The sequence below is a fragment of the Poromitra crassiceps genome (assembly GCF_964638095.1).
Source record: "Poromitra crassiceps genome assembly, chromosome: 15".
Classification (NCBI taxonomy): Eukaryota; Metazoa; Chordata; class Actinopteri; order Beryciformes; family Melamphaidae; genus Poromitra; species Poromitra crassiceps.
The window spans coordinates 7,063,233-7,079,786 of NC_139634.1; the positions used below are offsets into that span (position 1 = coordinate 7,063,233).

A 16,554-nucleotide genomic window follows, 5' to 3' on the forward strand; every position below is an offset into this window, starting at 1 on the left:
CATGACGCAGAAAGCCAAGCTGTGCTCAGTAGCCCTGGCGGTGGAGGGGATGACTTGTGGCTCCTGTGTCCAATCCATAGAGCAGCGCATCGGATCTCTCCCCGGAGTCATCCATATAAAGGTGAATGAGAGTTATGTTGCAAACATAAACACTCAAAAGTCACAATAGGATTAGGGCTGCAACTAACGATTATTTTGATAATCGATTAATCAGTAGGGTTAGTTGTCGATTAATCGATTAATCGGATATATTGAAATCGCTCAGAAATGCTCGATTTAACCCTTTGATGCATACAATTCCAACATTACGATGATTCTAGTAGTCCCTGCAACATAAGTCTGCATCAAAACATTCTTGTTTATACTGTATTCATTAGTGGTTTATATTGGAACACTTCAAACTTGCATACAAAAAGGGGGAAACCACAACCAAGTTAAATTGTAGAAAACAGTTTTTATTTACTCAAGAACATGAACCGAACCAGTGCTATTTTTCTTTTTTCTGTCATTGACTGTCCATCAGTGTGGTACATCTTTTTTCTTTGTCCCCTCTTCTACTGTATTCAGTGGTAAACTTTATTTTAAACTTGCAAAGAAAATGAAGAGGTTTTTTTGGTGGTAGATGTTTTTTCTTTGTCCCCTCTTGTTTATAGTATACTGTATTCACACTGGTTTCTTTTAAACTTGCAAAGAAAAATGGGAATCACAAAATCACAGTTAAATTTAAAACACAAAAGTTAAATTGAAGATAACAGATTCACCCCTTCCCCTCCCCTTCACTGCCTCCTTCCTTCAGCCCTTCACCTCCTCTTTCACTGCCTACTTCCTTTAGCCCTTCACCACTTTACTTCCCCTCTCCTTCACTGCCTACTTCCTTTAGCCCTTCACCACTTCACCTCCCCTCTCCTCCCTCCAGATATCTTCTTAAATAAAGTGCTTTAACGGACCTGCTCCAGGAATTTGTGTTCATATTTTCGCTCCATCAGTTTTGTGAAGAATGTTCTTGAAGGAAGAGTGTAGCCATGGTGGAGGGTGTTAATCATGGCAATGAAGCCTGCATCTCCAACCGTTGACATGGGCCTCATGTCGGTGACCAGCATGTTCAGGACACTGTCTGTCATGATGGCTGCTTGCCTTGGTATACAAGCCGCATTCCCCACAACGAAACGCCTCATGGTGAGTTGTTTTTTTCTGAAATGAGAAAGACTGTATGAGCGAGTATGCCTAACAGCACTATTAACATAAAACTCAATAAAACTCACTCATTGATGATTTAGTTGATAATTGCTTATGTAAAGAAGGCCTTTATATAACAGAAGCCTCAAATGAAATTTGTCCTAGCTCACTCCTTACATTAAGATGCGCGCACACACACACACACACACACACACACACACACACACACACACACACACACACACACCAATGAACAAGGGACAACAACATCTCTTTTAGCCTTAGTTTACAGACCAAGTCTGCTCTACCACTAACGTTAGCTAGCTAACGCGTAACGTTAACTAGCCGGTCGGCTATAACGTTATCGACCTGGATGCGGGCGCAATGCGCATCGACTGTTAACGTTATATAAACAAAACAAACTATCTGCTGTCTGCTCTACCACTAACGTTAGCAACGTAACGTAACGTTAACTTGTCGACCTGGATGGGGCGCAATGCGCATCGACTGTTAACGTTAGATAAACAAAACAAACTATCTGCTGTGAGACGAACATTTCCACTTCAAACAACAATACACATGGGTCTAATAATGTAACATTAATGGTTTACATGCATATCGAGTTTGTAGTAGAATAACGTTAACTTACCCCGCTGCTGAGCTCCCTTGGCACCATCCAATGATCCAACATGTTTGCGTTTAAGGTGTTCACGCAGGGCCGTTGTGCTGCCATGCCATGCAAGATCGGCTTTGCACATTTTGCACGTAACAGACTTTTTATTTCCAGTTAATATGAAGTGCTCCCAAATTTGCTAAGTTTTGGGTCGAGCTGCTGCTTTCTCCTCGGCCATGTTTCAACTTGTTTGTCGTTTACTGCGCGTGCGCAAGGCGAGTGAGGTAGTCTGCTCCGCGACAGCGGGGCCAGGGAGTGACGTAGCCAGCACTGCGCCGCAGCAGCTGCGGTCAGCTGTTGTTAATATCAACAAAACAGATGGCTCTGCGGTCCAACTAATCGCGAGGCAACGAATCGATGATCAAATTCGTTGCCAACGAATTTGATCATCGATTTTAATCGATTTAATCGATTAGTTGTTGCAGCCCTAAATAGGATATATGTACGGTAATTTACAACACAATTTACTTGTGGCCCTTTGTGTCTTCATTGGCAGTGTTCACACTCCATTTGAGCAACAATTTCATTATTTTAGCTTTATTAGAGCACGTTTATACAACAGGTATCTATTTTCCCCCCTCAAGAATACAAGTGTCCAGAGTAGACGACTTCTGACGTTTTTCTGACACCAATGGTTTAAATCACCGTTTCTTCAAATTTGCTGACTTAAAATGTCTTGTGCAATGCTGCCAGCAGTACAAAAACAGAACAAGGGCTGCTGTAACAATGCAGTTTATTATTTTTTTTACTTAGAATATTTCAAAGATCTTGGTTTAAAGTTGACAGATTGATCTTATTACATTAACAAATGGTCCCTCCATCTTAGGGCACTGGAGATTGATTTGTCACAAACTTGTACTCCCTGAGGGCCGGCGGGTCTAATTTACAGCAAACAGTCGTTCATGAAGCCATGAGAGATTCCTTGATTGCAATAAATTGCGGCCTGCTCTTTAGCTTACTGTGTGTTTACCCCTCAGGCTGAGGTCAAACGAGAAGATAACGTAATAGTCTTCTCCAGATAGAGCTCTGCCCTTTGCAGGACTGTCTCGCTGCAGGTCGATGAGCAGCCTGCACCCACACCAAATGTAATTTGTGTCTTGAAAGGATTTATTGGCTACATAACGCTGTTATGTTAATGCTAATCCATATAGACATGTTTTTGGGAGGAGTTAATTGATCTTTCTGGTTAGAGCAGTCTTTGTCTTTTTCCCAGCACTTTCCCCACTCATTTACTCTCAGAAATGAATGGATAATCCCTTCCCGGACATGCAGGCGCGCTCACGCTTACCCTCAGATTCAGTCAGGTGACCCCATGACTGTGTCACATGTTTCCTGCTTGAAGGAGAGCAAAGGGTCCTCATGATGTTGGAACAGGCTGTGGGTTTACCAAGGCCAATTGCCTCATCTGATCTTCCCCCTTTTTTTATATATATAGTACTGAGAGTACCATTGGCAAGATAGGAAAGCTATTGCACAACAATAGAGTGAACGTCACTTCCTGGCTGCTTCAGCACTGTACCAGAGATTTTCATCCGCCATTTATTTTCCCATAGACATTTGGTAAAATGTTTATAAAAAATGGTTTTACTTGTTCAAACCAAACGGTTCAGATATATTTAGAATTGGGAGAGAGACCATAGAACATTTCACTCGGACATAAACTAAAAACAAACAAACATCGAAAAAACATTTTCTTTAAACCCGCTTTTTTTTTACGTTTTGGTCCGAGTGAAATGTTATGCGAGCTCTCCTGTTTCTAAATATATATATATATATATATAGTTTGGTTTGAACAAGTACAACTATTTTTATAAGCATTTTATGAAATGTCTATGGGAAAATAAATCTCTGGTACAGTGCTGCTGAAGAAGGAAATGACATTCAATATTCTATTGTGCGCCACTCTTTTGTCTAAAATTACATTGAATGAGCACGGCTGTCACTGACAGCTGAATTGATTCAGCTTAGACAGCTTTTTGATGTGCTGTTTAGTTCAGCATTTTATCATTGACTGGCAGTCACAACATTGGCACGCATTAGTGCTAGTCCAGTAAATGTCTTCGTAAACAGCAATTTTTTAAATGGATTTTAATGATTTATAATGTTCTCTGTGATATTGATTTCTGCTGACCGCTAATGAAACTCTTGTTTTCTAGGTGTCTTTGGAGCTGAAGAATGCCACGGTCATGTTTGACCACAGCCTGCAGAGCCCAGAGTCTCTGTCCGAGGCGGTCGAGGACATGGGGTTTGAATCCAGCCTATCAGAGTCCAGCACAGCCACACCGGTCCCTACTGATACCCAGCTGCTCTCCACCTCAGGCCTGCCACCTGTAGCCCAGCAGGAGGCCCTGGCGAGGCTCTCGCAGGTTCAAGGTGTGCTGGATGTCAGGGAGAACCAGGACCAGACGGGTCTCTCTGTCACCTTTGTCCCGTCCCTGACGTCGGCTCTGCAGCTGAGAGAGGTGGTGGCCAGTGTTGAGCCTCCGGAGGTTCCGGTACCCAGCCCCACACAGAGAAGCCCGGCCCGGGTCTCCTCCCTCAGCTCTGGAGGAGGGGCGTCGCTGCTGAAGCTGTGCATCGAGGGGATGACCTGTCACTCCTGCACCAGCACTATTGAAGGGAAGATTGGAAAACTTAAAGGGATTGAAAAAATCAAAGGTGCTGTACTTTCCCTGTTCTACAAGCTTGTAGTCATAGAATCTATGACTATAGCTGGGTTTCCATCCAAATGTGTTGCAACTTTTAATCGAATTTTCAGAAAGTCGGCAAAAGAAAATGCGAAATAATGCGCGTTTCCATCCACTGCTATTTTGCGAATTATAGAGCTGTCAATCACCTTGTGTTTGAGGCTGTCTGAGCTGCTGATCAGCTGCTAGACCCGATATACAGCTCTGTTAAACACATCTAACGTTATTCATTTAACGTTTCTTGATGATCTAGCCTACAAGTAGACAAAGGTACCATAACGCCATTTCTGGATTACCAGGTGCGACTCGGCAAGCATAACGTTATAATCCACGGAGCAGATAGTAAGTGAATACAATTTCATTCAATTCTAGAAGTGAGTCGCCTTAAAGTTAAAGGAACACTCCGCCCATTTTCAACCAGCTTTGTATCATTAGAACATCAGTAGTATATCAGAAAACTGTAAACGGTTTTGAAGTCTGTCATTCAATTTGACAGTTATTGAGTGTTAATGTGTGGACCAGTGACATCACTGGTCCACACTAACTCAAATTAATAACTCATTAACTCAAATCAACTCTCAATAACTGTCAAACTATTCATCATTCATCTAGTTTGACAGTTATTGAGAGTTGATTTGAGTTAATGAGTTATTAATTGGAGTTAGTGTGGACCAGTGATGTCACTGGTCCACACTTTAACACTCAATAACTGTCAAATTAAATGACAGACTTCAAAACAGTTTACAGTTTTCTGATATACTACTGATGTTCTAATGATACAAAGCTGGTTGAAAATGGGCAGAGTGTTCCTTTAATATCCCAGTCGTCTTCTGTTTACCACGGCGTGTATTGTGCTGCTTATTTACCATTATTTACTGTGTGTAGCCCTATTGTGTGCAGGCTACACGGCATGTCATGTTTTGCAGTGATCAAGGCAAACTGCCTGGTTTTTGAATGGAGAGACAACGGAATATCGCTTAATCTGTTTCCACCGCACGTATCGCATTTTCATTTTATCGATACACCCGACTTTTCCACCTCCCTCAAGCGTGAAAACTGTTTTGCGATATTTGGAGGCTTTTGCAAATTAGGCAGCGTTTCCACTCTGTTTTTTTATGCGCAAATGGTGGATGGAAACCTGATTTATGAATCTATGACATAGATGAATGAGTTTTCTACAGCTGGCAGCAAAGAGATGTTGTCACACAGCTGCTGACCTCTCTCTGTATGACATGTCTTACTGCTTACAAATGTGATGCCTCAATATTTGCCCAGGTTCACCACTGGAAGATTGCTGGGCAGCATTTGACTATGGCTCATGAAATCCCTTCTCTGGCACAGTTATCAGGAGGGACATGTTCACTGATAGGATTATGTGACAGAGTAGAACTGGCATTGCGTATGAACTGGCCTATCTAAGATTTATGTTACATCTAAAGGGTTCCAGTCAAAAATTCTACATATCCATTTTGTATACCTTTTGCCACCTAAAATTCATCAGTCTTCATTCCCGATCGCGACTCTTCTCGTCCCTGGCACCTCAATGGTGGAATGAGCTTCCACCTTCAGTCAGGACGGCTGAATCACTGCCGATCTTTCGGAAAAGACTAAAGACTCACCTTTTCATGCTCCATCTGGGCCCTCCTTGAACTAACTTCTTTCTCTCTTAAAAAAATAAATAATACTAACTTAACTTTACCACTACTCCTTCAGATGTTGTAGTTGTCATAGACTGTGTTGCATAGTTGATTGCTCTATTGCTGACAAAAATGTGTTATTGTAAGTCGCTTTGGATAAAAGCTTCTGCCAAATGACGTAATGTAATGTAATGTAATTTCTAAAGCACTGAAGATTCTATAGAGAGCCGCAGGAATGAGTCCGGGTTCGTGAGATGAAAAGTCTATGGGATTTAACATGGGGGTTTCGCTTCAATGCATAAAATAAGGTCTGTGGGTAACAAAAGTTTATGGGAACGCAAATTTGGGTCAATGAAGAAAGGAGTAGGGTGTGCACATCCGCTTGAAGGAGGTCAGGTGCAGGACAAAAGGCAAATGAACTTAGAAATTAAATAGAGTCCGCACACCGATATTTGTCAGCTCCCAGGTCAGTTTGACGCAGATGAAGATGAACGCAAATTTGGGTTCCACATGACAATCTTCACAAACGTGAATAACTTTTGGAACGTAAATGCGTTTCTTTTTAAACGCGATACTTCAAAAGGCATAATGCTGAACCCAAATTTGCGTTCCCATACACTTTTGTTAAACACACACCTTATTTTATGCATTTAAGTGAAATCCCCATTCTAAAACCCCATAGACTTTTCCACTGAAGAACAAAATGGCGGCGATTTCTGGATAAAGCCTACAAAAATACATCATCCCTGCGGTACTCTCTTCTCACGAACACAAACGTTTTGTAAGCAAAGGTTTTAGCAACAATGTGCTTAACTTTCATGCCAGCAGTCATGTGGTAGGATCATTGTTTTGAAATGATTGATCTGAACTATATTTCCTTTGTTTTATTTTCATTGATGATTGCAAACATGTGCATCCTGCTTTCATGCACAGTCACTTCTTGTTCTCATTATCCTGGCAGACGCTTTCTTTTGAAGACCCGATGCTTTATTTGTAAAACAAACACACTTTCTCCTGTCTCCATTCTCCACAGTTGTTTTAGAGTCTCAGGAAGCTACAGTCGTACACCTACCATACCTCATCACTATCCAAACCATCATCGACCAGATTGCTGTGGCCGGCTTCAAGGCTTCCGTCAAGTCCAAGCCCCGCCCTCTGCAGCTGTCACCCAGTGACATGGAACGTTTCAAAGACTCTCGCAGGTCAACAGGTTCTCCCCTGTCGGAGACGTCGGAAGAGACCGAAATCTTCATAGACACGGTCCTCGCCACGCTGCGGGTGACGGGCATGCACTGCCGCTCCTGCGTGGTCAATATCCAGGACAACATCTCCACGCTGCCTGGGGTCTCGTCCGTGGAGGTCTCCCTGGAGAAGGAGAAGGCCTCCATCTGCCACGACCCCCTGAAGATCACCGTGCCTCAGCTGCAGCAGGCTATAGAGGCGCTGCCGCCTGGGATCTTCAAGACGCAGCCCTGGGACTCTGCTTCATCACCACCCGTATCGACTGGAGGAGGAGAAACCCAGGCCCAAGTTGCTGCCCCACAGCCCTGTTTCACCCAGCCCCTGGGGACTGGAGTTCACATTCACATCGAGGGGATGACGTGCGGCTCCTGTGTCCAGTCCATCGAGGGCATGATCTCCCAGAAAAAGGGGGTGATGTCAGCCCAGGTCTCTCTGGCTAATCACAGGGGGACCTTTGAGTACGACCCCCTCCTGACCACACCAGAAGAGCTGAGGGAGGCTATAGAGGACATGGGTTTCGACGCCTTCCTACCTGGTGAGAAGTTACATGGTTTGGTTCTATATTCAGCTCTTCAAGCTACTAGAGAAGTTTTACTATTCATGAGTTTCCTGGTGAGACCGTGGGTGCGTCCATGACTCCCTGTTCCCAGCTGCCGGTTGCCTGTTTCCGCCCAGGACCGTTCATAGCGAAAGAGACTGAAAATAATCATAATAATTGTTGTGACTTTGTACCTACCTATGTCTTGTGATGGAGCCCCCCAGCACAATAATTTCACACGTGCATAATTGTACAACGGAGTGACAATACCTTGAATCTTGAAAGAGAGAGACCGCTAAAGCTCCGTTCAATGACCAAATAATAAGAGTTCCGGTTTGGACGTTTAGCCTTCAAAACAAAAGCTGCTGCTATGCAACCACATACAATTTTTTTGCAATTTCGGCTAAAATAAGCCCATACAGTACCAGTGAATTGACATTCACCTTGTTTTTGTAAAATATCACCGCTATGCAACCACACAACGTTACTATTTTTAGCCATTTTGGATAAAATAAGCCAAACGTTCCCACTCTTTGACAGCGGCGCGCACTTCCTTGCTAGTGAAAGAAATTTAAACAGGAAGTCGACAACCGGCAACCGCTGAGAATCATGGGAAACGTAAATCCAGGAATAAGGTGAATAGTGACATTACTTGTTACTAGAGACTAGGGCTGTGCCGATTCACTTATCTCCCGATTCGATACTATCACGATACTTTGGTGCCGATTCGATATATATTGCGATTCACGATTATTGCGATTCTACGATTATTGCGATTCGATATTACGATTTATTGCGATTTTTGTTTATTTTTTTCTTTTATTTTTTCAGTTTGTTTGCTTTTTTACACTAGATTAGAACATGGGAAAAGTTGAATCATACACTAGAGACTGTATATTATATATCATGAGTAGGGCTGGGCGATATAGTTAAAAACAGGGGCGGACTGGGATCATAATTCAGGCCGGGCATTAGATACCAAGCAGGCCAGGCCGATATGGGCCAACGCGCGTGAAATTTGGGCCGTTTGAAGCCAGATTTGGGTCCAATTTTACAATGAGATGCACCCACTTTAACCCTGAAGTGTAATTATTACTTCAGACTAACTAATAAAGTAATAAAACCACTAGTAAACCAGTAGGCGGCGCCTGGCCTGCTGTTCAGTGAGTGGCCTGACTGCAAGCACCCAAAAAAAAAAAATTTTTTTTTTTTTTTTTTTTTAATTTGCGATTATCGATTCTGGAATAAAAGATCGATCCAAAAAATCGTGACATTAAAAATCGCGATACTTAGGTGAATCGATTTTTTCCCCCACCCCTACTAGAGACGCCCCCCTGGGATAGTCTAGTGGTGGATATTTGCCTCTGAGGACTAAAGCTTATCCACTGTGTTTAAATGCATTCATGTGATCTGTTACAAGGACCAATTTGAGTCTTTTAGAAAAAGAAACAAGTTGATCTAAACAGCTGCCTTAAGTCTAATTGAAATTTCAATCCTATTATGGGTTTTCTTGCCCATATAATTAATCTAATGCAACCATAACTTATAACCATATCTTGCTGCATGTCTGCAGAGACCAACTCCCTGGTGCTTGTGTCGGATCCCAGTCCATCCTCATCTCTGATTCCAGCACCCGTGAAAGAAAAGGACCTGGACAGTGATCTAGAGAGGGAGACCCCGCAGCGAGGCAGTGATCCAGAGAGGGAGACCCCGCAGCGAGGCAAGGGGGGCACCAATTCTAAATGCTTCATCCAGATAGGAGGGATGACCTGCGCGTCCTGCGTGGCAAACATCGAGCGGAACCTCAAGAACGAAGCTGGTGCGTCAAAACTCAGGACTTTTCCCATTTGTTGGTTGTTTGTTTGCTTGCTATATCATGTTTTTTATTCTTCATATTTTACAGGTATCTACTCTGTTCTAGTGGCACTAATGGCCAGTAAGGCAGAGGTGCGTTATAGTCCTGATGTTATTGATCCCCTGAAGATCGCTGAGTGTGTGAGAGAGCTGGGCTTCACCGCCTCCGTCATGGAGGACTACGAGGGTTCAGATGGAAACCTGGAACTAGTGGTGAGTGAGCTTAAGATGACTTCAACAAGATGCATTCAACATTATTTAAACTCGGCACAAAAAGTTTGGAAACCTGTGTTTGGATGATCATATCTCTGCTGTTTCTGTATCCTCAGTATTGTATCTTATCTCATATGAAAGCCTGTTCATTTCCCTTCGTATCACGGTCTCATTTGTAAGGATTCTACATTTGTGAGATGAGCAGCACAGCTGAGTATGTCAGTAGCACCAACATCAAGTGTCAAATTACTCTGCCAATGTCAAACAGTGTTTATCCTCCTGTTGGTATTGACTCTATTGTCTTGAGTTGTTTGGGGGATTGGATGATTGAACTCTGTATCAGTAACAAGGAACAAACAAGACATTGGCAATTGTACACATTATTCATTAAACACAGGAGCCTCAGTAGCGAGTGGAAGAACCAGGTGCCCAATTGAATCAGCTCTGGTGTGCTGGATGTGCTAGAGCAGTGATTCCAAACCTGTGGTCCGTGGCCCTCTGGTGATCCGTGGAGGTATTGTAAGTGGGCCCCATTTATTTTATTTTTTTTATTTTTTTAAACATTTAAAAACCCCTTGCTGATGGACAGCTCCTTGAAAACTGTAACAGTGAAAATGCTGCATCGTGTGCTGATATTGGCAGGGCAAGTTGTTACTTTTGACTTCGGCACTACTGACATAATCAGCTGTGCTGCACAGCCTACAAATGCAGACTCCTTACAAATGAGAGTGTGTTACGAAGGGAAATGAACAGGCTTTCATATAAGATACAATACTGAGGATACAGTAATGTAACAGAGCAGAGATATGATCATTACAAACACACATTTCCAAACTATTTTTGCAGAGTTTATTTACACGATATCAAATCCACAAAGAAACAATTCCGTCGTCGGTTGAGAAGAATATCCAACGCATGTGACTTGCCTTCCAGTGTCTTACGTGATTCATGTGAGATCCTTTGTCCAAACCCTCCAGGCTATTTTTGGCCCTTCCTCCACTTGATTGGCCCTCTTCACCTTCTTGCAGGTCCGGGGAATGACATGTGCCTCTTGTGTTCACAAAATCGAATCCAGCCTCATGAGAGAGAAGGGGGTTATATATGCCTCTGTTGCCCTGGCAACCAACAAAGCTCACGTTAAGTACGACTCTGAAATAACAGGCCCGCGAGACGTCATCAAGCTGATCGAGGTATTCAGTGCTTCAGTGCTGTCTCTGTCTTTTATTCAGACATTTCTTCAGCTACTTACTCCAACCTTCCCTTATTGCATATTGAGGCCAGTTGAAATCCATACAACTTAGTAGATTAGTAATATATACGGTGTATATATATCTAGATATAGATATATAGATATAGATATATTACATATATAGAGATATCTAGATAGATAGAGAGATGTATATAGATATATGTATATATAGATAGATAGAGATATATATATAGATATATGTATGTATATAGATATATATAGATATATAGATATAGATATGTTTCTATAAACTAAAGCATCTAGCACCGCAGGGATACAAGATTTGACTAATGTGACTGTTATTGGTAGAATCTGGGGTTTGAAGCTTCTCTAGTAAAGAGGGATCGCACCGGCAGCCACCTGGACCACAGCAAGGAGATAAGACAGTAAGTACCATTTTGTTTTTAGGTGCATTCTATCTGTGCCTGCGTGTCTGTGGCTAACCACAAGCAAAGGCAGCAGGTTCGACTTGTTGCTTTGTCAACTTGTTGTTGTCATTTCTAATACCTTCTCTGTTCACATCAAGGTGGAGGAAGTCTTTCCTGGTGAGCTTGATTTTCTGTGTGCCCGTGATGGGCATGATGATCTACATGATGATCGTGGACCACCAGATCAGCATGTCGCACCACCACAACACCACGGCCGAGGACCGCGAGCACTACCACTCCACCATGTTCCTGGAGAGACAGCTGCTCCCAGGCCTCTCCATCATGAACCTGCTCTCTTTCCTCTTCTGCGTGCCTGTACAGGTAGATCAGAGACATGAACTTGTTCCCTCGATGAACACGATACGGCGAAATGAATCGCTCAATTAGATCTGGTGAAAGAAGCACTTATTCGCCGGGCCGGGGGAAAGTGTGTGGTCCAGTTGAATACAAGCCTTGTTGTCTTTCTCTCTCTCCACAGTTTGTTGGCGGGCGCTACTTCTACATCCAAGCCTATAAGGCGGTCAAACACCGGTCAGCGAACATGGACGTCCTCATCGTTCTGGCCACCTCCATCGCCTTCGCCTACTCATTCGTCATCCTCATCGTGGCCATGGCAGAGAGGGCCAAAGTCAACCCCATCACCTTCTTCGACACGCCGCCCATGCTCTTCGTCTTCATCTCCCTGGGACGCTGGCTGGAGCAGATAGCCAAGGTTTGGCACATTGTATATGTCTTGACGTCTGTGTGTTAGAGCTGTGCATCTTCACTGATCTCACGATTCGATACGATTCGATTATACAAGTCTACGATTCGATTCGATTCGATTATATGATGCATCTTAAATCGATGCATCACTTTTTCCGCAATACATGATTTATTTTTTCTCACTTTCTTTTTTCTCACTGTGTGGCTACTTTTAAAATAAATGTGCATTTGGAATTGCATTGTATTATGATCCCTAATTAAAATAAACAACTGCATGTACTTACATTCTATTTTATTTGATTATAAAAATAAAAATAAAAATAAAAAATAAAAAAATAATCGATTTTTGACATTTGTTAATCGATTCAGAATCGTCCTATTAAGCATCACGATGCATCTCTGAATCGATTATTTTCGGCAGCTCTACTGTGTGTAGTGTCCAGGCGATGGCACTCTTAAGACCATATAGAGAAGGAGCCAGCACTCAGAGAGTCCTTTTGAGGGTTTTTATTCCTGTTGCACCACAACGTTGTGGTGCAACAGGAATAAAAACCCTCAAAAGGACTCTCTGAGTGCTGGCTCCTTCTCTATTGCTTCAAGAAACTCTTTTGCCGTGCACCTAAGACTTTAAATTATCCGGTGAGTGTGCGGGCTGATAGCTCTCCAGCTATATATCTGCTTCGAACTCTTAAGACCATCACAGCCACATCATTCTTCTTCTTTGTGCTTTCGCCTCCCCCCCGTCCAGAGCAAAACATCGGAGGCTTTGTCCAAGCTGATGTCTCTACAAGCTACTGAGGCCACAGTGGTCCTTCTCAACAGTGACAAGTCTATTCTCAGGTACTCCTTGTTCTCTGTGCTTTGTTCAGCTGGAGTTAGATTACAAAAAAACAAGTTGGCAAGTTGTTGGACCTGCCCGACTTGGCAGAGCAAGTGCAGTGAAGGGCATGTTTTGCATAAACGAGGTGCTGCTATGTAGGGGTGTCACGATACACTAATTTCACGATACGATACGATACACGATATTGGGTTCACGATAACGATACGATATTTTAACAATATTCTTTTTAACAAAAGTAAACAATTTTTATGTATTTATTTATCATTTATTTAACCATGTGAGTCCCGTTGAAATCGAAACCTCTTTTCAAGGGAGCCCTGGGAAAATACTGGAAAAATAGTCTTTCATTTGAAATACACAAAATACAAAACAAATGCTGTTTTTGGAAATTGTTATTATAATAACTATAAAACAACATGGAAGATAATGCTTCTCTTGCAATAGAATGTGTCACACTGTCACAAACTAAATGTTTGTTGCATGGTGAAAGAAAAATAAAGTATACAATCTATTTCTTAAATAACTCATGCTCAATGGTCCCTAAACTTATGTAATCTTATGTACCCCTTGAGCTGTTTTGCCATGCCAGTGGTAGTCTACCCCCTCACTCATGCGTGTTGATTCTGCTAAATTTGTTCTATTATTATTCAGGAGCAAAAATTTATTTATTTATTTATTTATTTATTTTTAAACGATACAATTCTTTTCTGACGATACGCATATCGTGCCGTTTCGATATCGCGATATATCGTGCGACGAAATATCGTGACACCCCTACTACTATGTAATAAGTCCAGGTGAATGCTCTACTAACTAACTACCGTACTGTACTTTTGAGTGAATAGAGGTTTTGTTCCCTAATAATGACTCCTCATAGACGGTTTCCGTGGATTTGTGTTGCTAGGGAACGGTTTGAAACCTAGCTGTCAGCTATTGTGTTAGCAAACACTGCAACAGGAAGTCAGCTAGGGGCAATTTAGAATGTTTCTGTTGTCAAGTTAAGACCATCTACATATGAGTATCCCATCTAGCTTAGTTTAGTCTAACCGTCCTTTCCTTTCACTGTTTCATCTTCACATCCATCCCCGTGTTGTCCAGTGAGGAGCAGGTGGACGTAGAGCTGGTGCAGAGGGGTGATGTTGTGAAGGTCGTACCAGGAGGGAAGTTCCCAGTGGATGGAAGAGTCATCGAGGGTCACTCCATGGCCGACGAGTCTCTGATCACTGGTTAGTCACATTGAGTCGATTGCCTAGTATACACTATTAGCATACATACACTAGTATTTGTATTCATTAGTATTCTTCATATTCCTATGTCCTTCTCAGTGGTAAACAGTGCATACTGATATTATGTTTCCAAATGTCATACTGCATATATTTCACAATGTACATATTCTGCATTCATTGTTTGCCACAGTAAGTTATATTGCTGTTACCTTGCACACACTAATAATGCTGTAGTAATGTATACATTTTGTCACACTTTTCATTATCACATTCTTGGTGTTGAAATTGTCAGTTGCATATCTTTATATAACCCCCATTTACTCTATTCTTGTTTACATTGCATTTGTATCTGCTGTGTCCAGTATTGTTGATTGCTGTTGCAATGATCCAATTTCACCATGTGAGTCATTGGTTTCATTTAATTTGTAATTTAATTTTTGTACTTATTGCAGTGCTCACATCATCAAGGTACACGTCAATATGAAAAGATCACTTTCCAATTCTGCCAGAACATGTATCCTAGTCTTTGGCTATGATGTGAGCTGTGGTCGACTTGCACCAAATGACTTGGTGCTGTTTTCTTGCCTCGGTCCAGACCTTTGAATCTGCCCACTCCACTGAGTTGACTGATTCTGGTTTGGCATCGTGACACGAAACAGCGGTTTCTCAATTGAAAAATGATCGGTCCAATGAGTGCCGGGGGAGGCAATCAGCACCACAGGCAGGACTAATGCCGTTGTCAAGCTGTGTGCTGATTGGTTAGGGAAAATCGAATCCCCCTCCCACACATAAATCGTTTAGAGTGGAGGCAGTGTCAGCCTGAAGATGGAAATGTAGTGTAACAAGTTGACAATTCTGTCTGAAATCAGGAGAGCTGTTTTCCACTCTCCTGGTCTGATATCAGGTCAGCTGTTTTCCACTCTCCTGGTCTGATATCAGATCAGCTGTTTTCCACTCTCCTGGTCTGATATCAGGCCAGCTGTTTTCCACTCTCCTGGTCTGATATCAGACCAGCTGTTTTCCACTCTCCTGGTCTGATATCAGGCCAGCTGTTTTCCACTCTCCTGGTCTGATATCAGATCAGCTGTTTTCCACTCTCCTGGTCTGATATCAGGCCAGCTGTTTTCCACTCTCCTGGTCTGATATCAGGCCAGCTGTTTTCCACTCTCCTGGTCTGATATCAGGCCAGCTGTTTTCCACTCTCCTGGTCTGATATCAGGCCAGCTGTTTTCCACTCTCCTGGTCTGATATCAGGCCAGCTGTTTTCCACTCTCCTGGTCTGATGTGTTTTCTGACCAGCTGTTGCTTTGTGTCCCTGGGTGTTTTCTGACCAGCTGTTGCTTTGTGTCCCTAGGTGAGGCCATGCCAGTGACGAAGAAGCCTGGTAGCACAGTGATCGCTGGGTCCATCAACCAGAACGGCTCTCTGCTCATCAGCGCTACACATGTTGGTATGGACACCACTCTGTCTCAGATTGTCAAACTGGTTGAGGAGGCACAGACTTCAAAGGTGAGTTATGAGGTTGCAGATGGTCTTAATGTTGGTGCCACTTATTTCTGTACAGCATCAAAAAAAAAAAAAAAAAAAAAAAAAAACCTTGTACCACTAACCTAAACTTGTACCACTGTTCCTTCAGAAGTTGTAGTTGTCATAGACTGTGCTCCATAGTTGATTGCTCTATTGCTGACAAAAAATGTGTTATTGTAAGTCGCTTTGGATAAAAGCGTCTGCCAAATGACGTAATGTAATGTAATGTAATGCATCTACCTACGGTACTTTGTTTGAGGGGGGAAATGCTCAGGTATTTGATTTCTGACATCTCTGCTTTCAGGCTCCCATCCAGCAGTATGCAGATAAGATCAGTGGCTACTTTGTGCCCTTCATTGTCGGCATCTCCCTGCTCACCCTGGTCGCCTGGATCTTCATTGGGTTTTGGGACTTCGATCTAGTTGAGAAATATTTCCCTGTGAGTCTTCCCTTCAAACTTAAAGGATTGATTCAGGTTGTTTATTTTCTTCCTGGCTTTTGCCATCATGGCCACTGTGTTCAAAATGTCTCACTTCACTGTAAATCTTTACGTAGGTT

At 42.6% G+C, this 16,554-nt stretch overlaps 1 protein-coding gene across 1 annotated transcript in view; it reads left to right on the top strand.

Annotated features, from left to right (window-relative positions):
* The window catches only part of atp7a (ATPase copper transporting alpha), a 40,084-nt gene continuing 23,530 nt past the window's right edge, over positions 1–16,554 (top strand). The window contains exons 1-13 of the mRNA XM_083652293.1: positions 1–121; positions 4,006–4,507; positions 7,207–7,950; positions 9,527–9,772; positions 9,857–10,020; positions 11,049–11,210; positions 11,579–11,655; positions 11,796–12,018; positions 12,176–12,409; positions 13,151–13,242; positions 14,342–14,469; positions 15,824–15,978; positions 16,301–16,435. Of these exons, the coding sequence (XP_083508419.1) occupies positions 2–121; positions 4,006–4,507; positions 7,207–7,950; positions 9,527–9,772; positions 9,857–10,020; positions 11,049–11,210; positions 11,579–11,655; positions 11,796–12,018; positions 12,176–12,409; positions 13,151–13,242; positions 14,342–14,469; positions 15,824–15,978; positions 16,301–16,435 (2,982 nt within the window). The 5' untranslated portion in view covers position 1. The remainder of the gene's footprint in view (positions 122–4,005; positions 4,508–7,206; positions 7,951–9,526; positions 9,773–9,856; positions 10,021–11,048; positions 11,211–11,578; positions 11,656–11,795; positions 12,019–12,175; positions 12,410–13,150; positions 13,243–14,341; positions 14,470–15,823; positions 15,979–16,300; positions 16,436–16,554) is intronic.